The sequence below is a fragment of the Orbilia oligospora genome (assembly GCF_000225545.1).
Source record: "Orbilia oligospora ATCC 24927 unplaced genomic scaffold scaffold00173, whole genome shotgun sequence".
NCBI classification, from domain to species: Eukaryota; Fungi; Ascomycota; class Orbiliomycetes; order Orbiliales; family Orbiliaceae; genus Orbilia; species Orbilia oligospora.
Window position 1 is genome coordinate 1,293,556 of NW_011645730.1, and position 25,885 is coordinate 1,319,440.

The 25,885-nt window shown below is 45.3% G+C and overlaps 7 protein-coding genes across 7 annotated transcripts; 5 read left to right on the top strand and 2 right to left on the bottom strand.

Annotated features, from left to right (window-relative positions):
* Nucleotides 1-966: 966 nt before the first annotated feature.
* Nucleotides 967-3,630, bottom strand: AOL_s00173g375 (uncharacterized protein; the record flags this gene model as incomplete). Its single annotated transcript, XM_011128117.1, has 4 exons — nt 967-1,041; nt 1,102-2,368; nt 2,421-3,025; nt 3,085-3,630. The coding sequence occupies 4 exons, from the start codon at nt 3,628-3,630 to the stop codon at nt 967-969; spliced, it is 2,493 nt and encodes an 830-aa protein (XP_011126419.1).
* A 5,158-nt stretch (nt 3,631-8,788) lies between these two features.
* On the top strand, nt 8,789-9,986 carry AOL_s00173g376 (uncharacterized protein; the record flags this gene model as incomplete). The annotated part of the gene is made up of 4 exons (XM_011128118.1): nt 8,789-8,946; nt 9,005-9,435; nt 9,509-9,633; nt 9,708-9,986. 4 exons carry the CDS (start codon nt 8,789-8,791, stop codon nt 9,984-9,986), a joined length of 993 nt encoding a protein of 330 aa, XP_011126420.1.
* Nucleotides 9,987-10,849: 863 nt separating this feature from the next.
* On the top strand, nt 10,850-12,023 carry AOL_s00173g377 (uncharacterized protein; the record flags this gene model as incomplete). The annotated part of the gene is made up of 3 exons (XM_011128119.1): nt 10,850-10,958; nt 11,076-11,637; nt 11,714-12,023. 3 exons carry the CDS (start codon nt 10,850-10,852, stop codon nt 12,021-12,023), a joined length of 981 nt encoding a protein of 326 aa, XP_011126421.1.
* A 1,476-nt stretch (nt 12,024-13,499) lies between these two features.
* On the top strand, nt 13,500-14,807 carry AOL_s00173g378 (uncharacterized protein; the record flags this gene model as incomplete). Its single annotated transcript, XM_011128120.1, has 1 exon — nt 13,500-14,807. The coding sequence occupies one exon, from the start codon at nt 13,500-13,502 to the stop codon at nt 14,805-14,807; it is 1,308 nt and encodes a 435-aa protein (XP_011126422.1).
* A 2,874-nt stretch (nt 14,808-17,681) lies between these two features.
* On the top strand, nt 17,682-21,886 carry AOL_s00173g379 (uncharacterized protein; the record flags this gene model as incomplete). The annotated part of the gene is made up of 10 exons (XM_011128121.1): nt 17,682-17,854; nt 17,966-18,078; nt 18,180-18,673; nt 18,740-18,804; nt 18,865-18,928; nt 19,962-20,027; nt 20,109-20,248; nt 20,329-20,505; nt 20,564-20,578; nt 20,644-21,886. 10 exons carry the CDS (start codon nt 17,682-17,684, stop codon nt 21,884-21,886), a joined length of 2,550 nt encoding a protein of 849 aa, XP_011126423.1.
* A 451-nt stretch (nt 21,887-22,337) lies between these two features.
* Nucleotides 22,338-23,283, top strand: AOL_s00173g380 (uncharacterized protein; the record flags this gene model as incomplete). Its single annotated transcript, XM_011128122.1, has 2 exons — nt 22,338-23,120; nt 23,230-23,283. The coding sequence occupies 2 exons, from the start codon at nt 22,338-22,340 to the stop codon at nt 23,281-23,283; spliced, it is 837 nt and encodes a 278-aa protein (XP_011126424.1).
* Nucleotides 23,284-23,696: 413 nt separating this feature from the next.
* On the bottom strand, nt 23,697-24,687 carry AOL_s00173g381 (uncharacterized protein; the record flags this gene model as incomplete). The annotated part of the gene is made up of 2 exons (XM_011128123.1): nt 23,697-24,076; nt 24,141-24,687. The coding sequence occupies 2 exons, from the start codon at nt 24,685-24,687 to the stop codon at nt 23,697-23,699; spliced, it is 927 nt and encodes a 308-aa protein (XP_011126425.1).
* Between the last annotated feature and the right edge of the window lie 1,198 nt (nt 24,688-25,885).

Sequence of the window (25,885 nt, forward strand, 5' to 3'; positions counted from 1 at the left end):
GTACTCGAAATCAGGAAAAGTTTATATATGCAATTGGCCTGCAGGTCGACTAGATTACCAGTTCCGGTACAGAATCCCAGGAGGTTGACCAATCACTGGATTCTAGATGCAATAGTATTATTGCCTGGCCCTGTTAGTAATTAGTCTGCCCCCTTGCAATTGGAGCTTGAACGAGAGAGAAAAAAGCGGGGTAGAGAAACGGCCAATGCGTAGAAGGTACGTCAAGTTACTTGTGAAGCTTCGACTTGCAATGTACGTTCCAACGATCTCACGTTCGCGACTCAGGTCAACTTACCGGCTCACAAGCTTCAATACTAGAAATCCTTGGCAAGTGGGTCTGAGCTCAGTAAGTATTTAGTGAAATGCTCGTTGGGTTAGTAATCCGGACTGAGACGGTTGAGTTCTAGAAACTAGAATCGATCGTGATCGAGTGAGGAAATGACCTTCTGGCAAAGAATTTAAGTATTTTCGTGCACCTGTTGGTCCAAGATAAAGGTGGTGACGCGAGTAATGCCATGCTCCACACGGTGTCTTTAATTGCCAGGAATCCGGCGATATCCCTCGCAAACCTGCCGGGTCTGACGTCTTCGATCCGGTCTGAGAGTCCTTTGGCCACTCACATTGCGTCCATTACAAAATTTGGCCCCACCCCCAATGCAGCAGTTCCTGCCGCTTGTGCATGTCGGTATTAGTTCGATGCATGAACATTAAATCTGGGGTTCAAAGACGACCAAAAAAAGTTGCCGGCTCGCTTGTCTTCGGAAGCTCCAGCTTCGGGTAACAGCTCATGGACAAACACGTATCGCGCGCACCTAGCCTGTTCCGATACTGTTAAAACATTTCAACACCCCGCCGATAAAGAAAAATTCAAATTATTTTGATAACCTTGTTTTTATTATTACAGCTATGAATCTACGGAATTGTCAGAGTTGGGATGGGAGGGCGATATATTCACAATTCCGACCTTTATTGAAACCCGCCAAACACAAATGATGTAAAGAACTCGTCAAGCATGAGGTTGGGATCATTCATTATTGAATCCTTGGCGATAGTGTTAGCATATTTATTGGGGACGATCGATTATTTGGGAGAGCCACTTACGAATAGCGCCGATGGTATCGGCCCATACTGCTCACCGCCACTAGATATCTGTTGCGAATGGGTTTTATCCCGTAAATCCGCCATGTCGACCGCCCGTGCTGCTGCAGATGTAAGGTCAGGTGTTATATCCGCTCCCGGAGAGTCGGTAGTTACCGTTTCCGAGTTCGTTATCATACTAGGGGCGCCTTCTTTAGTGCTCTGCTCTCCATCTCCGGAAGCCTGGCCTTTCTCATCCGAGTTAGGCGGTGGGAGCCCCAGAGCGATCCTAACTTTCTGTGCAGCATTACGTATTGAATCGTTCAAACTGGCGACATATTCCTCTGAAAATATCACCGCTTTACCTTCTTTGGCTGAAACCAACGACGGAATTTTGAGCGCGGTAGCAATGAAGAGCTGGAAATGATGCTCTGATATTACCGCCTCTTTTTCACCCATTTCTTGGCTGTCTAGAATGCTTCTGTACTTATCATCATTGTGAATATCAATGTTATCTCGTCTGCGTATGTCAGCATAGCATAGGAGGAAGGAAAGTGTGAACATTTCCTTGAAGACTTCGGCAATCCAAATCCCGTTGACGGAATTGACAGATTTGTCGAGAGAGAGCTGTTTCCTCTTTGCTATGAAAGTAGTCGCATGCTTGAGGGCTGCAAAATAGCTGTTGGGATACTGTTCTTTGCTGTCCGGACCCTGGGCATACGGTCGATGAAGTACTAGGAGGATAGAACGGATGAAGAACTCGATCATTCGCTGTTGTGTCGCCAGTCTGGCTCGAAAGTCAAGCCTCGATCCACTTGCACCATAGCGATCGGGATTGAGGGAATCCGGGAGGTCATCAAGTATCCTTGTAAGCCGGTAATCGTATTTCATGACCGCATCATAAGGAAGTACTTCGGCATTGGCGTTATTGAGTGGCGTTATAATTTCCGTACCGATCGAAAGAATTGAACGAAGGATTATTTGATGAGCACAATCCGTAACTACAGTCATAGGATGCTGTAACGATGTCGTTTGGTTGTGGGGTGGCTTATGCCAGCTCCCTGGTTCCATATTATCTGGGCCTGTGGCGGCAGGCTCGATGGCCACGTCGTTGTCGTTTTGGTTTAAGGGCGCAGGGCAGTCGTACACACTCGGCCCTAGAAGGAATGGCATCCCACCATCCATACTATTTTGAAAATTCATATAGAGTATGGTGTTCCACACCCGTCGGCGAATGAATTTCTCCAAGGGTGGCATGTCTTTAAAATGATCCGGGTCGCGGTGAATGCCCCTATTTAAGAGTTAGTACGGCGCTTAAAATTTGTCCGAAGGTTTGGACTTACGCCATCATTGCGATTTGTGTGATCATAGCTACCGTCACAGATACCACATTTGAATCCGAATGTGATAAGGCATCGCACTGTTTCGCTATAACAACCATACAGTATGCACGGACAACGTGAACCGTGTTCCTCGCCCGAATACTACTCAGGTTCATGCAAGCTTGTGCTCCATCCAGCAGGCGATCCAAGACATCACGATTCTTCTCCGTCTCTTGAGAAAGGGGCATGAACCAACAACCAAGGAACATCATCATGAACAACGTCCCTACCCATGCCGGACCTACGGCATTAAAAGCATCTTTTGGAGATTCGTTTATGGTATCCTGCCAGAAAGAATCCAACTCTCGACGAAAAGCAGGTTCGTGGAAAAGGGGATGTGTTACCTCAAAGGTTTCCAAGTAACGGTTTATGTACCGGTCTGCAATATGACGTTGAGGGAGCAGAGACGGTATATCGTTAATTGTAAGGGGAATTTGGAGACCGCTCGAGAAAGGGAAGTTGTGACGGTTTTTGTTCTTGAAATACTTTTTGAGATTCTTGATCTCCCTGCGCGATGTTGCGAAATCTTTCATTCTCTGTATATACCACGGTCCGATTTCCTCGAACTAGAATAGGTTAACAAAAATCATCAATTGCATTGAATATGGAACTCGTAGAAACATACTTCCCCAAACATATGAACCCAATGCGTGCCTCCAACATATCTTGCTTTCCCACGCTTATAATGAGTGATGGCTGTCCCAACCTTCTGCACATATAGGCTGAACTTGTCGAGTGGCCCGACGGGAGTAGGTTTAGTAGAAGCAGCCTGGGGTTTACCAGCAACAGGTTCGTCATATGTGCCTGTAACGCACAGTTTCTTCGACTCTGGCTCTCCATCATAGATGCAGTCTCCGGACCTATTATTCTTGACACATCGGTCACAGGGCATGGACCGATCACACTTTACTTTCATGTTCCGGCATGGTTTACACGAGAGAGCCTTTCGGTTTCGCTTTCTGACTGGTCGAGGCCCAGCGGCAGCAGTAGCATTGGCGGTGGTTGGTTCGATGAGATTGGGATCAATATTTCCTGGCGGCGGACTGGAAGGAGAGGAACGGTGCTCCTGGACCGGAGGCAGTTCCGTCGGCGCGGGTGGAGGTCCAGCTTCAGGGGCATAGGAACTCGAAGCAGAATGGCGCTCATAAGATATGGATGCTGTCGAGTCCATATCGATACCTTCTTTGGCCTGTCGGCGATTGGGATTTATGGGCGACTGGCGGTTTTCTTGGACGGAGATTATGGTAGGAGTTAATGTTCAAGCGGTCGGCGATGAGAAGGGAACGAGATAGGAAATCCGTGGCTGGCCGATCGGGGTTAAGGATTTTAATAGCTGTCCGACTGCAACGCATAAATTGCAACAGCAGCATGTTTTCTTATCAGATGTGGCGCCCCAGGGCCCTCTTGCCTCCTTCTATGGTATATGTAAATATCTATGGTCCTAAAACCGTAAAAGTCTAGAATAAAATTTAGAGCAGCTGCGGGCATGACATTGTGATATTAATATTATCTCGATAATCAAGATACGCCCATCTAGAGGCTGTTGGTTATCTTACGGACATAAGCTAGTCAACATACGAACGCTAGCGCTCAACGATACCCCCTCTTACGCTTCTTGGGGGGCCGGGCTAAAAATGATATCAGGGCTTTATTTCTTTGCGAGTAACGTTATCTTTGGTCTTCATCTTAAAAACTCGGGAACAACTAGCATCGGAGTAATAGTACGAGGCCATTAAGCCTTCCAAATAAAATGCTAGGCTGGACCCCGCCTGCAAATAATATTCGGAATCGCATGTCACAAGGCCAAAGGAACTATGAGATCAGTCAGTAAAGCGGAAATAAGCTTACCAAAGTATACATATCTTCGAGGAACTATTTTAGGACTTAGGCTTAGTAATAGCATATACGTGTTTCCCAGTAGAATTTCGAAGCTTGCAAATATAACACAGGTATAAGGTCTAGGGGGGTTTAGTAGCCTGCTCATCAAATGAGCCTGGGAAGGTCCGATGCCCGCTGGGGATTGAACGAATAGTCTACCTAGGTTATTGGATGCTTGAGGATAGGTACGCTGTACTGGGGCACAATCGTACAATATGATCATATGAGGCGGTGACGCGGCGCCTGTACAGCTGTATCTGACGCTGCATGCACAAGGCCGATGGTAGGCATATGCATATATATGCATGTACATCCAGGTGCACTGGTACTCCGTTTCAAAACCCGATCAATTGATATTCCTCGCGCTAATTTTAATTAGGAAACGAAATCTGAAGAGCCGCTCTGGCTACGAGACAAGGAGCCGCGGTGAAGGACTGAACTAGTTTAAATCATATTGGCACGGGTCAAGGCTAAGGATTATTTTTTATTACGGGTGGTGCACGTTCGTGATACGTATTTCTAACGGTTACATCCTCATCTCTTCAATATTTCGTTGTAGCAATCAAAATTAACCGATTCAATAAATTTAAACCAATATCGATCACTAGAACACTCGGACCTGTTGCATCTATTCATATTGAAGACCCAGCACCTGGGCGGCAACACATGTAAGTGGGAACGCATATATTGCCCCTTCTCGGTGCGGCCAAGGACTTACTATTGCTGGTGACGTTTTCAAATTGGATTATTTGTCCTACGTTACAATTATGAAAACGTTGACGTTTTGTGTCAAGATCTAGATTTTGAAGATCGTGATAGGACATGTACTACTTCCGAAGCCTGTACATGTTACGACAACACGAAGTATTCCAACGTTTCATGTATATATCATGAATAACCGTATGTATGGTCTGATCTTCCAAATTTTTATAAATGAAAATTTAAGAAAACAGATTATAAAACTACTAGAAACTATGAAAGCGCACCCACAGATGTATCGTTTGACGATGCCGAAATACAGACCTTGTATCATATCGCATGCAGGTAAGTGGCGATCGTACAAAATACCAAGAAGCGTCCCGCTTTGGATTATATTCGAGTACAGGTAGTATGTAGTTGAGAGTTTGAAAATCGCCACCAGGAGTATTCACTCGGTCACACATGCTTCCGCATGCCCGAAACCTACCCTTGAAATCGAGTTCTATCTAAAGAACATATTAAATAGATCTCGTGAAACCAACAAGCGGCTTAAAGAAAAACCATGGATGCCTTGTTCGCCAATTGATAGGAGCATAGACATGTGCGCCTTGTCTATCTTCTTTTTATCGCTTGAGGCTGGCTTGGGTAGCTGATATGCAAGTGATTCATGGTTGCCGGTTAAACGATAAATGGGGTCCTATACCTGTTCCCCGCGGGGAGAGGTAGGCCCGGGGCGCTGCAGTTTTTGGGGACGCAAAAAAAATAAAAAATCTCAGACCATACCCATGCGATTCATACAGATTAAATTTCAAAAAGAAACAAAATATCCTGAGATCCACACTTCTTTGCATCTTGCATCCACCGATAGCCTGGAAGTCGCTTCCTGATGTTCGCAATCCACCAACAACCCGGGGCATTACCAAACGTGGTATATCGTCCGTTGCGATTAACTGTGGCGACGATTCAAAAGGGCTAGAGCGGGCTTTTGGGCAGGGTGGGAAAACTGCGATAGAGGGAAAAAGAAAGGGACCTCGATGCAGCCAACCGGATTGCGAATTAATAATGCCAACTGCGTGTGGGGAGATAACATTGATAGAATGATGGAATGAATGTATCACATGAAGATGGCTCTTTCTTCGATTCGCCTTATGCAAAAGCAGGAATTTTAGACATGATATTTGCAGGACGGGCTGATCTTGGTTTATTCACATTTCTTCGGGGCCTAGACTAGAGTTAACGTTGTCTCTACAGGTTGACTGGTTGGCCACCGCTTGCTCCGGAAAAACGCCAAGAAAGGAAACCGACCAATGTTGGTTTATTTATATCATACCACATGTTTGCATAACCCCGAAGCAGCAGTAGATAACTGCTTGGTTATGTAAGAGTGTACGTATCTACGGCAGCTTAGTGGCTCTACTCCTCAAGCTGGAGAACCTGTTCGTGGGCTTCTACATGTGTAGGTCTGCGGGATTCGACCGCTGGGGCGAGTTTGGAAATTGTGGGGAAGGAACCAACCAACCAATCTTTCCTGGAGCGGCAGCGTCCACATCCGAATATTAATTCCACTGTGTAGGTCAAACAGTTCGTACAAATCCTAGTCAAAACTTGGTCGTTAGGCGATGTTGGCCAGGCCGAAAGGATCCTTGCATCCAATCTCTCGCTAGCAAATTGGAGTTCACGGGCATGCAAGCTTGACCCAGGCTTGTTTTTTTTGCACATGGGAATTCCCTGGTGGATTCTGCGATTTTATGGAAGGTGCCTCGGTACTATGTACAAGTTAAGGTAGAACGGACTGGGTGGGGAGAGATGTAGCAGGAAGAATTACCTTGTATAGTTTAGTGAGATGGATCTTTGAGATGGTTAATCGAGGACGTTTTAACCAAGACCTTTTTTCTTCTTTTTTCTTCCGTGTTAGTCTTGTTCCTGATCCCTTCGATAGATCGGGTGTCTGAATCAATGCAATAGTTTCTGTCTCACGGGTACATACATTAAATCAGTACTTGGAAAAAGTTTTTCCAGAACATGCAGTATTAGCGGTGTTCATTTAAAAAAAAAAAGACATCTTGGACGATAAGAGGAAACGTCTGAAATGGATTAGAAGGAGGCTCTCGGGAGAGCTCTCTTTCAAGGGGAAGGAAAAGTTTAAAGAAGGCAACTGCCAAATATCGAGAAATAGGCTTTAAATTTCGAAGGGGGCTCGTACTCCGTACAAAATAGACGAAAGACATCTTAGACGGAAGAAGCTGGAGGAAAGCAGTGCCAATGCGGGGTCGCACAGTCGGGGGCGTCATTGACAGCTGCCCGAACAGTGCAGAAGTTCTCACACGAGTGGGTCCCGCACGCAGTCAAGATTCCGCCAAGGGATGGGAGGCAGACGACAGAACAACGCCATTTGAAATGGATTCTAACTCCTAATATAATAAAATATAATATGTGGAAGATCGAGCCCGAGAAGGAAAGGGTTTAAAACCGAGAGAATGGGCTTGTTGCAACTTGTAACTTGCAAACTGCAACCTACAACTTGACCCGATGATCGATGATCAAAGCCTTTGCTGTGAAAACCATCCCGACATCCCTGTCCTTTTGACATCTGAAAGCGGGACCAACGTGCGTGATACAAGGGCAGGATGTTCATGTCCCAGCCTTTTACTCCAAAAAATCGAAAGTGTGGGTTACAGTCTTGCATGGAACCCAGACAAGTCCAGGCAAACCGCCATAAAATCCGAATCAGCGGCCGGCCGAAGCTAGGGGTTCCCGGACCACAACCACCCTCAAAAATCTATCAGGAACCATTTCCTAACAAAAAAGATTTGAATAATCTGCGTATGCGCGCTTTCCAATCAGGTAGCCAATGGACAATCTTTTAGAGACCGTCGGGGGCTATCCTAATTCGCTGGTAGGGACTAGCGGTGCCTTCCCGAAGCAATATCTCATGATCTATTTCAGAGACATAGTCTGGGGAACCCAACCCGGGCATATTACCAACCTGAAAAGAAGCTTTAGCCCCATGAAATGGGTGGCATTCCTGATTGTAATGTGTAATCGAGTGTCGCATTCTTAGGTCCTCACTTCTTCTTCTTCTTATTCTGCTTTTTTTTTTTCCTTGACTAACTTTCAAGACTACAAAAGGGCCTTGGATCCAGCTTGATTGATAAGGCTAGAAACCACTTTTGCTGCCCCCCTCTCTTGAATTGGTCTGAGAAACAGGTAAATATTACTCCCTTGAAGCCTCGTTTTTTGTCGATTGGTTTCTATTTCCTTCCCTTAAGCCTTCCCATCTTCTATTCTACCCACTTTGTGTATCACAAGGCTGGTTTTTGTTGGAAACACGATTATCTTTGGATCAGGCTTTTTTTTTAGTAAGTATCATACATGCAATGGAAGTCGTGTTCGACCATTCCTGGTGTCATAAGTCTCACACGCCTGTGAGCCACCTGATATATTTAATAATGGAATTCTTTTGACTTTCCCCGATTGTTCTTGCGACCAGGACGAGCAATTCACGTTCTTCATACATTCTTCACATATGCACATATTCCTTTTCTATCAATAGTCTTTTTTTCCCCCTCCTTTTCTTCATCCTTCGTACCTTTTTAGTTTTGTTTCCAATTTGTTTCCCTTTTTTTTTTTTTTTACAAAACATTCAAATTACTAATATGACTTTAGTGTACCCTCCGCGAGGCTAGCATAACAGAGTTTAATACCATCACAAAGGACAATTATATACCAGGGCCTAATATAAAAATCCCAACATGAGCGACAAAAGTGAGAAGATCGAGACCATCGAGAATGCCGGTGTCGTCGAGGTCCGTCAGACTCGTGGCCAAAGGTTCAAGCGACATTGTGGTCGAAGGTGGTGGATTTACCTCATCGCCACTTTGTTGGTTATCCTTGCCCTTGTTCTTGGAATGTAAGCTTCCTTCTACAGTCCCATCTTAATGTAGTGATGGCACTAATTGTGAATGAAGAATCTTCGGCATTATCCCAAAGATCGCTCAGGACAGCGTGAATGATTCGACACTACATGTCGATGACCTCGCCATCACCAACCCATCCAACGAAAGATTCACTCTCTCCATGAACTCCACCGCCCACTCCCACGCTCCCGTCAGCGCACACTTCTCACCTCAAACATTTGAGATGTACTTGCCACCAGCTGAGGGTGAACAGATCGTTCCATTTATGACCTTGAGCGTCGACAGACTCGACATCAAGGACACCCTGACAATCAACGTTACAGACGTTGTGACCGAGATCTTGGATAAGCCTGCATACGACGAGTTCTCTACTCAGGTTTTGAGCAATGAGAGGCTTAGCCTTGGTATCAGGTCTAACCCCGAGGTCAATGTTGGTTCCATCAAGTTCAAGGTTGATTACCAGAAGACTGTTGAACTCAAGGGTAAGCGGAAACCACGAATTCTAAAAGAGGGGCTTATAAGGGAAATAAATTGCTCACAATCGAGGTGCCACAGGTCTTAATGGTCTTAAAGGAATTGAACTGTACAATCCCGAGATCCTTGAGGAGCCACTAGAGGACGGAACCAATATGATCACAGACGGCATGATCCCGAACCCTAGCTCTTTCACTCTGCAAGTTGTAAGTCACTCAGATTCCTAAGATGTTTCACTTTAAGGAGAGGGAGTAAACATGACTAACCCAGAGCCTTATAGGGTGATTTGACCGTCGACATCGCTGTTGGGCCCCAGAAGCTTGGCTGGTCTGTTGTTAAGGATCTTACCCTCTACCCCGGTGAAAACCACGTCAAGATCTACAATCACATCACCCCAGCTCTTCTCGAGATTCCAATCTTCCTTGCCTCGCTGAAGGCTCCAAATACCAACATTACATTGACTGCGAACTCGACAGTGTTCAATGGTGAGCACATTGAATGGTTAGAGAAGCCACTCCACGATGCACCACCAGTCATTGCGGTATTGAACCCGCAGTAAATGGTTCTCTCTTCGTTTGGCTTGTTGTCTTTGTGGGGGTTTCCCCTCCAGCTGTAGGAGTTGCTGTTTCGGGCTTAGATGGCCTGTCGCACTCTGGCGGCTTTAGTTCTAGTTCGTTTTTTTCTGTTCTCCGATCAGTCTTAGGTCCAATGCTTTGATGCGACCTTATGCATGATGATAATATCCATTGGTGGTTTCGGAGCATCCGTTTTATACCCTTCTCTTTCTTTCTTTCCTCTTCTCATTCTCTGTCTTATCTCGGAGAGGCTTCGAGAACCATGGATATGCATACTTAAGTAGTACTTATACTTTTATATATACGAAAAAAACCTGCTGCAAAAACAAAGCCGCGGTCTGTCCGGTGGTTTTTGACTGTACGATAGCTTATTCTTTAAATTAAAACTTAATTGACAGAAATATGCATAAATGAGAAGTCAAAATGGTACAATCGCTGAATATAGATAACGGATTAAGATGAGACGAGACGAGATGTCGGAATTCGGGGAATTTCTGATACTGGTGTTTTGTAGGATATAGGAAGCGAATGTTGGAGGAATGAAGGGAAGCAAGGAAGAAGCATGCTGGAGAAGTCTAGAAAGTTCTTTTTCGGATTGTGTTGTGAAACAACAACAAGAACAACGAAAACCCGTCTATCACAGAACTTCACCTTCACCTGCACTTGCTTCTGCACCACCAGCAACGTCACTATCAGCCCCACCCTGCAGTCATCTCTCACAGGATTGTTCATTACTTATAGCCCATATCAGCTTCGTAGCGATCCTACATTTTTTCCTTACTACTAGCCTTGGCGTCATTCATCCTACCTTCGCTGGTAGTCTGAAACGAAGCCTGAAATCGCGACAATGTCCTCCCAGAAGTGCACTCACCAAGGCTGCGGCAAGACATTCTCTGACCCAGAGGAAGAATGTTGCTTTCACCCAGGTCCTCCAGTTTTCCATGAGGGCCAGAAAGGTACGTGCTACTCTTTCCCTTCTTTCTTCTCCCTTAGTGTCAAGCTTTCTTTTTGTTTTGTTTGGATGGGATTTGCCCCACTAACCCTGCCTGCCCCACACTCTGTATTGATTGTAGGTTGGAAATGCTGCAAACCCCGCGTCTTGACATTCGATGAATTCCTTACTATACCGCCTTGTGCCACGGGAAGACACTCCACCGAAAAGGTTACAACGACAGCAGCAGATTATGGATCCGAAACCTCATCGGCTGCCGCCTCAGCCGGTGCGAATCTCCCTGCACCCGTGATCTCGAAGGATGGGAAGGAAACCTTTGGGACTGAACGTGTTAGAGCTCCTATTTCCCAAGCTAGGATCAATCCACAACCAGCAGCTCCGAAAGAGCAAGTCCCCGAGGAAGATGAACCGGGTGTCACTGTCCCCGCTGGAGCGAAATGCAAAAGGAATGGGTGTGAGATTACATATGTTAGTGAAGAGGAGAGCAGGAAGCCTGGATCTTGTGTACATCACCCTGGAGTTGCAATATTCCACGAAGGCTCGAAAGGGTGGTCGTGCTGTAAGAGACGGGTGTTGGAGTTTTCGGAGTTTTTAAAGATTGGAGGGTGTTCAGAGGGAAACCATTGCTATGTTGGTACCCAGAAGAAGGATGAGGCTGGAGGAGAAGAGATCGTTACTTGTCGGTATGTATTAATATCTAAATTTTTATTATATAGCTGTGTATACTGTGGATCGGTACTAATGGGGATGTATGTACAGAACGGACTTCTATCAAACATACACAAATATCAATGCCTCGATATTCCTGAAGAAAACAGATAAGGACAAGTCAACCATTACCTTCAGGCCTACGGAGATTGATGTCGACTTAAAGACGACGGACAATAAGAGGTATCAGACGACTATACCGTTGTATGCGACGATAACACCGGACGAGTCGACGTTCAAGGTAATGGGGACGAAGGTGGAGATGAGCTTGAAAAAAGCCGACGGGACATCTTGGCCAGCTCTCCGAAATGACGAGGCTACAGGGGAAATCATACAGATTGGTAATGCCCCCAGGATATGAGATGTGATGCGATATGCCTTGATGCGTGGCCCCCTCCTTGGCCTTTTGTTTGAAACAGCGAAGTTAAAGTGTAGCGATGGTAGAGAGTGGTAGAATAGGCGTTTGTATCATATCATATATATCATATCGGCCCTGACTAACGGCCATCACGATCCGGACCACTGAAATTGCTGAAAAACGAAAAACAGTCAGGCTAAAACCCCATACTTTGTGAACAAGCGACCGCTGGCCAACCTTTTGTGTGTGATTAAAGTACGGTAGAGGCGAGCAATTTTTGGCCAGAAACGGATTCCATGTTCAGGAACCAATGCATGGCGCAGGGGTGGCTTCGATTGCCTTGTCGTCGCTTGATGCATACGTAGCCACTTCGATAGTGTTCCTCCCTAGAAAAAGATGCCGCAGAGCCGTGGCCATGAAACAAGAGATTCCCTGCCTCTGCCATCGATTTCAAAGACAACTTTTGAAGTAGAGATACAAAATATAAAACAGGTTCGGGGTATATGCGATGGTTTGAACAGATCTGCGGGATTACACTATCCAACTCGCGTCTTCCCAATAAAACTTACAAACCCCGCTTGCCGACTGTCTGTAAATATAATTCTCCGAGAACCTCTCCTTACTAATTAGTAATGTGATAGAGTAGTATGAATGAATATTGGGGGGCGGCTTTGCAAGATTAACTAAAATTGTTTGCGTGCAACGTTGCCTGAGCTGAGCAGCTGTGTACTTTGTATAAGCCCGGACCTAAGTACCTAATATTAATCTTGGGTTTGGAACGTTGACTCGAGCTTGGCCACATAACCCACAACATCTCCTTTACACACACTCACCACTTCCACCATCATCATCACCATCATCACAGTTCCCACCATTCCACCTGGTTCGAATACACTCACACGCCATTTTGCACTGCAGCCACTATCACAGCCTGCAATAACCAGCCCTCACTGTCTTACCAATTGGCAGAAATACCGAGTACTGTCGGAGAATTTGATCGCGAAAGTCGAAAGTAGGGGTGTTTCATACCCACTACCACCACATATTACTTCTACCAGTATACTTGCTTATATAAAGCCGTTTTGGTGACACTTGGCACCACTGCGATACTGTAACCGTTGCAGTATGTTCCATTCTATCCTTCATACTTCATAAGCTCCCCTAAGTCCTTCGTGTCCTTAATTGGCCCTGCTTTTCATACTTACAGTACGTATCGTAGCCGTATCAAGACCTTCCCGATCGGTACGAGCAAGGTTAAGGTCCAGCTGTCCAACTGCAACTTCCAACTCCAACTCCACGCACAAACCCACATCTAACAACGCGAAAGCTTCGCTCATTTCATTTACCTCGTACTGCTCTCATATATTCTGCCGGAATAACTGCGTGAGCCTTCAAACAACGCGCAGATTTCACTCCTAATTTCCGTTGCTTCACAATAAGTTACTCCTTTTAGAGTGATATAATACCTCTTTACCGAAAATGGGTGTCGGAATGAGTACTATCATCCAATGGACCGTCATCTTGGCCGTCGTTGGCGCATACTTCTACATCACCAAGAAGCAACAAACTCCCGCGCCGGTGGCTCAGAAAACCGCCGTCGCTAGAGGAAACATTCTGGACGAGGTATCCGGAAATGAGAAAAAGAAAAAACCCTCTAAAAACCAGAAGAAGCAGCAGAAACCGGCCGCTGTGAGCACCCGAGAACTTCAAGTCCCAATTGTGGCTTTGGAATCTGAGAGCAATGACGATATCCCGGATTCCCCTGCTTTGACCGAAGATAAGGGCAGTCTTCAGCGCCTTGCAGGATTCAAGAGCGGGCAGACAAAATCCTCTAAACAAGAGTCCAAGCCAGAGAAGAAAAAAACCGACAAGCAGGCTTCCAAGGCTGCTCTAGCCCCTGCAGCTTCGGAGATCAAACTGACTGCAGTCCCAATTTCTCCGTCCCTCGGAGCTATCTCATCTACTTCCTCGACAACCGGAGCAGATGGCGATATTGACGAACCAGACAGCGTTGACGAGGAGAATTTGATCGATGATATGCTGGAGAAGACTTCCGGACCCAGCGTCATGCGCATCACACCGGTCCAAGACGAATTCACCACCGTCACGCGTAAGAAGGGTAACCAATCTGAGAAGAAGGAGGGGCTTACTCCGCTTCAGAAGAAGAATCAGAAGAAGAACGAGATGAAGAAAGAACTGAAGAAGCTGGAAAGAGAAGACCAATTGAAGCGATTGGAATCCCACAAGAGAGACCAAAGACTAGCTAGAGAATCTGAAGCCGCTAGCAAGCCAAAGAAAAGCCAGTCTAACGCTGCCTCGAGCGCTTGGTCTGGCAGCAATACACCTTTGGCAGGATCGAATGGCCAAACTGCCCTATCCAGCAGCTTGCTAGACACTTTCGATAGTAGTAACTCTGCTAACTCGAGATCTGGCATCACACCTTCAACCTCGGATCTCTCTGATGCTATCCCTCAGGAGTTCCTCGACGAACACCGAGCCGCCCAGCGCGAACTCCCACCGGGTATTGAAAACGAGTGGGTTGAGGTTAAACCCCGACAGAAGAAGAAGAAACCAGCACCTACAGAATCGGAGACCGATAGTGACGCGAACCAGAATCTGACTGCCTCTGCTTCCTCTGTTGGACAGCCAACAAAATCGGCTGCTACGGGTAGTACCCCTCAACCCCCGGCACAAAAGCCCAAGAAGGTATTCACGGACCAGGACTTGAAGATCCCGGATATGCCTGTGGTCGAGAACACGGATGGATGGGATGCCCATGCCTGGTAGTATTTTCCCAGTGTACATCCTCGTTTTCCAGATAATTTCTGGCCAGTGTCCTGAATACCGGATCTTTCAATGCTCCATCGCCACCTAGGATCTCTCGTTTTATGATTCTTCACTATAAGCATATTTCAAATACATTGAAGAGCATGCCACAACCATCATGCTCCCCTTTTCTTTCTTTTCCTCTCTCTCCCTCTTTTTTTTTTTATCATTTTAAAAAAAGTGCTGTTTTTCTGCAATGACATCGGTTTGTTGTTTTTGTCTATTTGAATGATATTTACGTTTCCACTTCTTATCCTTCGTTCTCCTTCATAACATATCTCAGTTCGACAGTGCGTCAATATCGATTCGAACCCCTCCACCTTCCTGACTCGAACTTTGGGCAATTACTCTGGTTTGCTATAGAGTCGCGAGCGCGAGCTATCACATTAACCCCGTCCCCTCCAACTGACTAAATACGCCTACATTCCACGTCCCACTTTATGGACTTTATTTTCATGCCGTATCCGCTGCACCATTCAACCAACCGCAATAATCGCTGAAAACAAATCCTCAATTGTTTCGCTTTAGCACTAACCTCATTCTATGTAACATACTTCCTTCCTTCCTCTCCTATCTCTTTCTCCGAAATTCCCGAAGATTGATTATAAGACTGATCAATCGACGTTTTATTACCGTTGGTTCATTTTTGCTTCTTTGTACGAAACTTCCACTACCCTGAAAAATTTTAAATTTGTTTACCGCTATAGTAGCATTATTAGTCCTCTACCCGTGCGCGGGAGGGTCAATTGAACCTTTGAAAGCTACACGGTACATAATTCCTAGTGTATTTTCATATTGCCTATTTTAAAATTTTTGCTATCTCAATGCTTGGGAGGCCTTATAGATATATCTTTAGTCTCCACCTGCTCTGCTTTTATTCTATCGATTTTATGATAGAGAGCTTGACCAGACGGATGGCAGAAGTATTATAATGAAAACTAGTTCTAGATCTAGATGCGTAACTTGAGTCATCTAAGCTGCCAGGTACTTAAGTACCTACGAATAAACTAGCCTTCTCAATATACGAACCTTAATCGATCTTGGAGATCTGAATACTTAAGCACTTACTTCTATCCTGCTATAGATATCGACGTGCAGAAAGAATTTCTGTCCGTGGCATATTTAGCGTACGACTGGCAATTGGTCAATTTGAGCGAATATCTTTTTAGTGTAGTTTTTAACCCGTTACGGCCAGCTGGCTAGTAGCTAGAGAGAAATATTGATAAAGACTCTTCCTGTGTAGTACCATTCCAAAGATACTTACCGGCATGCCTAAAGTACTTACATGCATGTTGATATTATAACTTTATTCTAGAATTCGGATTCCTAGTCTGGGATCGATTGGAGAATCCAAAACTCGTTCAAACCCGGGCCTACTGTGAGAAATGTTGAGGGAGTCAGGGGACAGGAACTGTACATGCACAACGTCATATAATCGATTGCAAATTCTTTCCTACGCAGGCCACCCTCGGTCTTGTACAAGTGAGATTCGAAGTCGGATATCACTGGCCATGGAGTGTCAGCTTACATCCGTAATTAATTGCAAGAAACATTGGCGTGTTTAAATGTTCGTGTCGAGATCCGGTATAGTCTCTGGCCAAAACGAGAATTCCTAACCCCTGGTTTTACCAGAAATGGGTTAGAGCGAGTTTACCTAAATATAGCTATTTCTGGTAGTTTTCGAGAAGACAGCATCCGATAGGAATATACTGGAATCGATAATGCGCATACGCTTTCCTGTCCTTCCGAGGCGACTAGCTTCTGTTTACGCAAGTGCTCCGCAATAGAGGATTGGGGTAGTCTCCTGAAACGGGTTTCATGCGAAGAGAGACCGCTAGCGATTGGGATTGTATGTATGTAATGGATGTATGTGGTCAGTTTAGTCAAGCAAGCTCAAGTTATTGGGGTTATGGTCCCCTGCATGAAGCTCTTTTGAGAGCTTGAGAGCTTTGGGCTTTTAGACCACGGGAGGAGGATGAGCTTCCCAGGGATGGGGAATGAAATGAAATGCAATGCAACTGCCTGTCTACCTAATTTCAGATATGTAAAGGCTCTTCTTATGTTAAATAAGAGGCCTAGGTAAGTCAGGAAGTCAGGAAGTCAGGAAGCCAGGAAGTAAGTAGGCCGGGTAGGTATCTGGATGTATATAATAGATGGGTCCCTTTCCCATAGCCACCGATTAATTTTGAGTTCTTTGACTTTTTATACTTTTCACGACAACCATACCCTCACCGCTCCATTCCCTGTTTACAATATAATATCTCCCTACATTCGAACTCAGAGATCGGATAATAATAGAAAACATTCTCATCGGTAAGTCAAAGCCGGGATTGTCGTATTAAAAAAAAAATTAAAAAAAAAAAAAAAGTGATTGTGGCTAGTCGGCCGCAATGCAATACATATTGCATTCTGTTCTTTAACAAATATCTGTGTTCTGTTGTGTGGTTCTGGCGTATGTGTCAACATCTCGCCCTTCAACACCAAAAGCTAACGACCTGGCCAGCTTCCTCTTCAAGCAGAAAGAAACCTCGACAATTTCCCTCCTCCTCTTCTTACTCTCCTCTCTCTGTCTCTCGCTCTCTCTTCCTTAAGCTCATCTTCCTCGGCTTCTTCTATTCTTCTTGTCCTCGTTTCTTTTCTGTGACTTTTCATCTTCGCCGGCGACGACGACGACGGTGTTCTTCATCGATCTCCCCGCTTATACTTACCCGCCGGGCCCCACCAATCGATCTCATCGTTCTATCCTGAACACTACCATCGAATAATCTCAACTGCCGGAAACAATCTTCCTTCCCCGTGAAAAAGACTCTCGAAGAGTTCAACTACCCGACGACAATGGCCCAAATCCGCGGCACTGCCGGTTACCATCTTGGTGGACCTCCAAGACAGTTTGGTGGAGCACCACAGAACCCAAACGCCACAAACGATCCATCGCCTCTCGATGCCATCCGAGAGCAGACTAGCAAGATTGAAGATCTGCTGGATACCTATTTCGATCCTGTTAAGCCGTATGTTGTTCCTTTATTCGGAGAAGATGGGCTCGGGAGCTTGCTTTAAAGGGCAGATCCTGTCAAGGTGTGACAAGAAAGCTGACAGCCGTATGTTTTGGGATTTCGTAGTTACCTACCGGCAATTGGACGATTTTTGATCGTTGCTACCTTCTTGGAAGATGCAATTCGGATAATTACTCAGTGGAGCGAACAGCTCAAGTACCTTAGCGATTACCGACACAGTACGTTTACCTGTCTCTCTCTTTGCCTTTTCTTCTTCTTCATTGCCTCGCGATAAACTGTCACTGGAATTAGTTTACTAATGAACTTTGGCGACTGTTAGTTCCTTGGGGTCTCACTCACTTCTTCCTTCTTGCCAACGTCGTCACAATGGCTACCTGTTCCGTCATGGTTATCGCTCGCAAGCACTCTGAATACGCCGTCGGTGGTCTCATCGGTGTCGTGGTTACCCAGGCTCTCGGATACGGTCTCATCTTCGATCTTAACTTCTTCCTTCGCAATCTTTCCGTCATGGGTGGGCTTCTCATGGTAGTTTCTGACAGCTGGAATCGCAAACGATTCGCTTTCGCTGGAATTCCACAGCTTGAAGAGAAGGACAGGAAAATGTACTTCCAGCTTGCTGGTCGTGTTTTGCTCATCTTCTTGTTCATTGGGTTCGTCTTCAGCGGCGAATGGAGCCTTACTAGGGCTCTGGTCAGCGTTTTGGGATTCGTGGCTTGTGTGATGGTTGTTGTTGGATTTAAGGCTAAGTGGAGCGCCATCATCTTGGTGGTTATCTTGAGTATCTTCAACGTTATCATCAATAACTTCTGGACTGTGAGTCTATCCTTTCCCTCCTTTCGCCGGAATTGGCTGTATGAATAGGCGCTAACCTTGGAACAGCTGCAACCACACCATCCTCACCGCGACTTTGCCAAGTACGATTTCTTCCAAATCTTATCGATTGTGTAAGTTTTACCGCAAGCTGAGGAATACAATAAGAAATATGTGCTGATGATTTAATGTAGTGGTGGTCTTGTCCTTCTTGTCAACATGGGACCTGGTCAATTCAGTGTCGACGAGAAGAAGAAGGTCTATTAGACGCGTTCTCTTCGTTTGATACCCCCAGTTCCCTATATCAGCGCTATCGCTCAAAGCATACAATCGAATGCATTTGACGATATAAAATCATCGTATTATATGACATTACTACTACTACTACTACTAAAGTTTACTATGAACTCTTGGAGCTGTTCTGAGACGGAGGAAAAGCAGTGCATTGTCTTCTACCCGCCCTTGAATAGAACGACTGAGACGACGAAAAGAACGGCCCTCATTATGTTTTGTTTTTGACAAGAAAGAAAAGTTGATATGAAACAACTGTGTCCCCTTCTATTGCATTTATTGCCTCCAGACCATGCATTTATATTGTTTTGTGCTGTATACCTTTCCAGCTTTGTATTTTTTTATTTTTTTCCCCCTTCCCTCATCCTTAGTTTCATTATTCCGTTTTTTTTTTTTCCGTTATGAGATCTCATGTTCGTTTCCTGGTTCAAAGTCCTCTTCTACCTACCTCTGTAAATAATACGTTGGGAATGAAACGAGATATTAGTTACTAAGCTATCCTTCTATATTCTCTTGGACCTTTCTCTCACCAACGTTCGTACATTAATTGGCTTGGATTGGGCATGTCGCTAGTGATTGGTCAATTAGAAGTCAGAAGAGGCAAAGCGGCTCTTTCCCTCTTTCACATGTTCTAATTTCTTGTGTTGCCCAACTAACACTCCCCCAATTAATTCGCCGAAAATGATGACGCGCGAGAGTGGAATGTGCACCTCACTTTGTTCCTCTCCGACTGCTTGCTTATCTTCGGGGGAATCGGGATCGCGGGCATGCATAAGTATATAAACCGATGATCTCGTCTTTTTCCTCATCTTCAATTCTGCTTCGATCTTTTTTTCACGTGGTTTTCTATATAGCGAGTCGAGCTTTTCTAGCATGATGCAGGCGCGATGACGTCGGTGGGTCTTTTCTTTCCCCTTTCATTTTTCCCGTGCTGTGGGGTTTTTAAGCCGAGTGTTGGGGAGTGATTCCAGTGGCTAACGATGCATAACACTGGGAATAGATTGTCATTATCGCGATTATAAACCTTTATCGAGTTATTCTCCGGTTCTTTGTTGGATTGTTTATGGTACGTATTTGAGGCGAGAATTCTCTGGCTACTACCTAAGTAGTTTTTATGTCTGTGCGGCTGATGTGGCAGGGAATATAGAGGATACGGTCCCTTGGAGGGAGATCACCACATTATAGAACACTTGAGGAATTACATGGATTATTAGCTACGGCAACCACTTTTGAAGAATGGCAAGAGGCGGCAGAGAGGCTCGATGTGCTTTTGGGAAAGGATGTTTGGTAAGTTATGTTCAGATTTTTTTTCAATTTTTTTTCGTTCTATCAGATAATCGAAGTGATGCTAATGTGGAAGAGGGTAGGCGGAAGAACCCGGTCAGTAAGAGATATGATTATAAGATGATACAGGAGCGGTTAGAGGCTTTAGAGAAGGCGAGGAGCGATGGGGATGTGGCCGGTTTAGTGAATCTTTTACGGTCTGGTGGGTATCATATCTCTTTGAAGTCGTTTTCCGGGGGGCAAGGGGCTGACGAATGTGGGTATATAATTAGGGATGTTGAGGAATTTAGGGAATATATGTCATGGGAATCTGTATAGTCAATCTTATGCAGGGTATGTTGATTTATCTTCCGAGTTCTGAGGTTTGCAAATGGCTGACCCTTGGTAATTCGGTATAGGACGAAGCTCTTGATTGAGGACTACATACAGTCGGTGATGGCTTCGCTTTATTATATTGCTGAACTCCCACCTTCGCCTATTCTTTCGCCTCAAAAGAAATTAGATATCTTGCATGATACGCGATCATCCTTCGGTAGAACTTCGTTGATCCTGCAAGGTGGTGCTATCTTTGGATTATACCATATTGGAGTTGTAAGAGCTCTATTGCTTAGAAACCTATTGCCTAGGATCATTACAGGCACCGGAGTCGGGGCACTGATCGCTGCCCTAGTATGTATTCACACTGATGCGGAACTCCCAGGGTTCCTCTGTGGCGAGGGAATCGATCTTTCTGCTTTTGCAGGGAAAGAAAAAGGTGGAGTTAAACGGAAGCTTTTGAGAATACTGCGAACGGGGTATCTTCTCGACATCGGGGTTATAGAACGTTGTGTTAGGGCCAACGTCGGGGATCTAACGTTCGAAGAAGCATACCAGCGAACAAAGAGGGTATTGAATATTACACTGGCGGAACAGAAGGGAATTGGTGGTGCGGAGATTCCGGGGCTACTTAATCACATTACGACGCCGAATGTGCTGATCTATACAGCGGCTTGCGCATCTAATGCCACCGGTGGACTTTACAAGGCGGTGGAGTTGCTTTGTAAGGATCATAATGGAGTTGTGGTCCCTTACACTAGTACGATTCCGCAGCGGCAAGGGTCTCCTGGGTCTGAAGCTACGACGACAGCTACCAACACTACTACCACTGGAAAAACGAAGTTGTCGAGTCGAAGGCATGGAGATCCGAGGGGTTCACCACACGCACGAGTTGCGGAGCTATTTAACGTCAATCATTTTATCGTCAGTCAGGCGAGACCTTACATCGCCCCATTCATATCACCGGCACACACGCATTCCACTAGTTCAAGTTTTTATAAAGTACTCGGGCTAGAGATTCGACACCGATTGCAACAGATCGATACGTTAGGATTGTTACCGACTGGGATTAGGAAGTTTCTGATCGATGAAGTTGTGCCGGGCAGTACACTGACTGTTGTTCCTGATTTGGGGTGGATGGATTTTGAAATGTTGGTGGAGAATCCAAACTATGAAAGGGTGGGATATTGGGTTATGAAAGGGGAGAAGAGTGTTTGGCCTGTTTGTGGAGAGGTGGAGGTAAGATGTGGAGTAGAATTTTGTTTGGAGAGGCTGTGGGAGGAGGTTAGGAGTCGGCAGCCTGGGGTCGGGAGGAGGAGAACGTGAAGTTCATTAGTCTTATCATCATTAATCGTACTAGATTGGTAGAGTCTATAGGTACATTCGATGCCACTGTATCGGAGTTCATATTGTTAACATTTAAATATACATATTTGTAGTTTAATAAAGGTAGCATCTTCATAATATCACGAGATTGATTTCTGAATCCAGAGTGTAATATGTGGAGTTTTGGCATGTCAAAAGATCTATATGTGGAAGGTCGAGGATAGCGAGTCCACGTGCACATTTTAGGGATATTCAAGATCGCCCGATGAGATCTGACAATGAACGCTCGCGGAATAGCATCATGTCTATTCTTACCAATTCCGAGGAGCTGTCCTTTAATTGACTCCTTTGATTTCAAGATCTCTCTCCCTCTTGATAAAAAAAATCTTGTGGCTCGGTCATTAATTCATTATACTTCTCCACGACATAGTCCTTAAGTATTCTAATATACATGTTACCACACCAGCTTTCGAAGATGCAATCGACAAATATTGGGTCTCCGGCATATGCGGAGATAAAGACAGAAAAGTCTCCACTTCTCCCTGCTTATAACAGATCAGATGGATTGCCCTATGATCACGAAGTTGAGATTTATAAGGAAATCCAGAATTATTATGACAGCGGCCAATATGACGAGGCCGGTATCTCCTCACCACAATCCCTCAGCAGTTCCACCAAATGGAAGAAGTTTTTACTACCATTCATTTATACCGTTGCTCTTACTACAGCTACGTTCTTACACCAAAGTATCTTGGGTGAAAAGAATGTCCCGTATTTTTTGATGGCGGTGTATAATACTATCGCAGTGGTAGTGGCGGCTTTTGGGATTACTTATAATTCTTGTAGACAACAAATTAATCTTGCCAGAGATGCAGAGAATTATAAATCCGTAGGAATAAGGCAACTAGCGCAGGACCGATCGGATCGCTGGAAGCTATTTGCTTTTGTCTTTTTATATATGGCATCCGAAGAAGGGTTTTGGTTTTCACAGTCTTCATTGGATTTGTTTCGGCAAAGGGTCGCGTATTTAGCATACCCGCTGTTTGTGGCCCTTTTCACTTTGGAGTGGGTATTTTCGGGGAAGAAAGAGAGGCTGGTTAAGGGGGTTGAGAAGAAGGATTTGCAAAGATTAAAGATGGCAGTTGTGGTAGGAGGGTTGGGAGTCTGTTGGAGTTATCAGACGAGTTTTGAGTGGTGGGCGTGTATGGTTGGAGTGGCACTTTTGGGATTCAAGGTATTTTTCTTTTCCTCTTCCATATACACGACCCCGCCCCCATTGAGGCAGACGGTGATAATCTAATCGACATCTAGAATGTGGTGACAAGGGATATACTTATGACTAGTTCACAAAATGCGCCAGAACTGGTCATGTTGGCGGGGAGTGCGGTGTCGTTTAGAGCTCTTGTATCTTGTTATGGGTCCGCTGAGTATTCCCTTATCTGGCCGCATTTGATGGGCGTTTCATGGCAATGTTGTGCGAAGGTATTGGTGGTGGGCGTTTGTTATGGGATTGCACAGTTGGTGTCAGTCGAAATGGGGAGGCTTTGTGAGCCTGTGAGGGGGGGCTGGATGGTTATGGCACCTGCTGTGGTTGGGGCGATTGGGTGTTTGGTTTGGGGGATCTAAGGTATCTCCAGTTCTATTATTTGAGTACTACACGGGTGTATTATTATAGTTTTGTATTTTTGAAGATGGAGAGGTAGGGAATGTTTTGATTCATGTAGAGGAGACCAGAACGCCCGGTATAATGCTAAAAGTACAAGTCCGTCCGTGGATACAAAAGAGATTTAAGAAGAGGAAGGGCAAGGAATTAGATCTTGGACTTCAACTTGCTAAAGTCCTTCATGCCCCGGCCGTTTCTGAAGTATCCCAGCATCTCATCACCCAACCAAGCTGTCCTGCTTGTGGCGAGGCCTTCCTCGATGTCGATTAGCTTATCTGCTTGACATAGGATACCCTTGCCGTTGCTCTTCTGGCCGAGAGATAATAACCACGCTGTGGCTGTGGAGATTGTCTCGACTTTGTTAAGCGGAACACCAAAGTTTGTCATCTTGCTAACTTCAGAATCAAGTGTGAGAGCACCGTCTTTGGTGAGGAGTGGGGTGACTGTGATTGCTGGAGCGACGACGGAAATTGCGATGTTGAGTCGCGAGACGTCATTTTTGAGGGATCTCATGAGACCAACGATACCTGAATTTCGTGTTAGTAAAGCTGTTCATATGCACTATATATAAATTTTTGGTGCATGACTTACCGAATTTTGCGGCACTATACAGTGGTAATCCCTTGGAGGCAAGGTATCCGGCTAAACTGGCGGTAAGGACGATGCTACCGCTGCCTTTACCACCATTGTTCTTCCTCATGTGATGAATTGCCAGCTTGGTGGTGTCGGCTGCAGCTCGGATATCGATGTCAAGTACTTTATGGTCAATTTCCTTCAATTCTCCATCTTTGTCCAATTCGTCTGTAAAGAAGACATCGGAATTCTCGCCGATACCGGCGTTTACAAATACACCTTCCAATTCCCCATGGTGTTTAACAGCTTGAGCAAAAGCTGCGCGTTGGTATTTCCAATCCCTGATGTCACCAGTGATGACTAATACAGACTTATTATTATGCAGGGCTGAGGTTGAGGGAGGAGAGTTGAGGTCGAGGATTGTAAGCTTGGCAGAGAAGGAGAGAAGGAGTTCGGCGGTTGAGAGACCGATTCCTGAGGAGCCACCGGTGATGAGAATATGCTTATTTGCGAAAGCGGCAGGGGAGATTGAAGAGGGTGTTAGAGTGAATGTGTTTGGCGCCATTCTGATTGATACTCTGATATTCTATACTTTGATATTCTAATATTCGAAGTCGGAGGTAGAAGTTGGTGATATTAATTTGATATTTGATATTTATTGTTTAGCCACGGCGGATATCAGATGCAAACGGCGTGGTAATATCTTTGTGTGACGTGACCTCAATTGAGCCTGAGGCTGCGCATGTGCTGAGATTGCGAATCAATATATTAATCGGACTCTTCAGAACTATATATCTAGACTCAACAGCAAAAACCGTGCGAAGGAGGAAGCGATGATATCTTTGGGGGAAGTATTTAAAATCTCAAGGCAGGAGGCCAAAGAAATATATCTTTCCCATCCCGGCGGTGTGGTCAGGATAGTCGGCATTCTTTCGGTTCTTCTTCAATAACTTTCCTGAGAAATTACCGCGGTTAACTTTGAAGCAGGAGAAGTACCAAAAGAGCCCGGGGTGACGCTAACCTCCACTTACATTTGCATTCCATAGCTAGTGGAAGAGATCCCGTCTTTTTTAGTGCCGCTGTTGGCTTGCTTTCGGCGACGCCGATGGGAGGTTGCAGGCCGGAATCCTTTGAGCATTAAGTATTCTTTGTAAGTTTGTAAGTTGCATGTCGTTCGTTCATGTTCCAAGCATGGCATGGCATGGGACATCCTGGGATTGATATGATATCCTGGGGAAGGAGAAGCCAACCAACCACTGCAATTGGTGGTCGGTTAACTTTTCAACCGAAACTAGGAGCTCAAGCCCGCTCCATAGCTGGAGCTTCGATCAATATCGAAGACACAAGCTTGTAACGTTCAATATTGCATCGAGACGATGAGAAATGCGAAAAAAAAATAAAAATAGTCTGATTATGTGCTTACTTACCCGAGGACAATTTGAAATTCAAGCACGAGGTCTAAAGCTTAGCTTCTGTCGCGCTGTCGGGACCACCGAAATCAGATTCCTAATCATCACAGTCAAACCCGTCCAATCACCAACTTCGGGTCCTATTTGCCATCCTGGCCCGGCGATCTGGTCTGCAGCCTGCGCCTGATAAAGTTGCTGATTCTGGAACTAATCTTACGGACAACCGCGCCAGTTTTCCTTCGATTTTTGTCTCAAGCGGCGTATGCGATGTTTTTGTTTGAGGGGTTCAGCTGCATTGCATTGGTGAGCAGTGTGAAACGCACCTTTTGTTTGCATCTTTATGAAATCCATAAT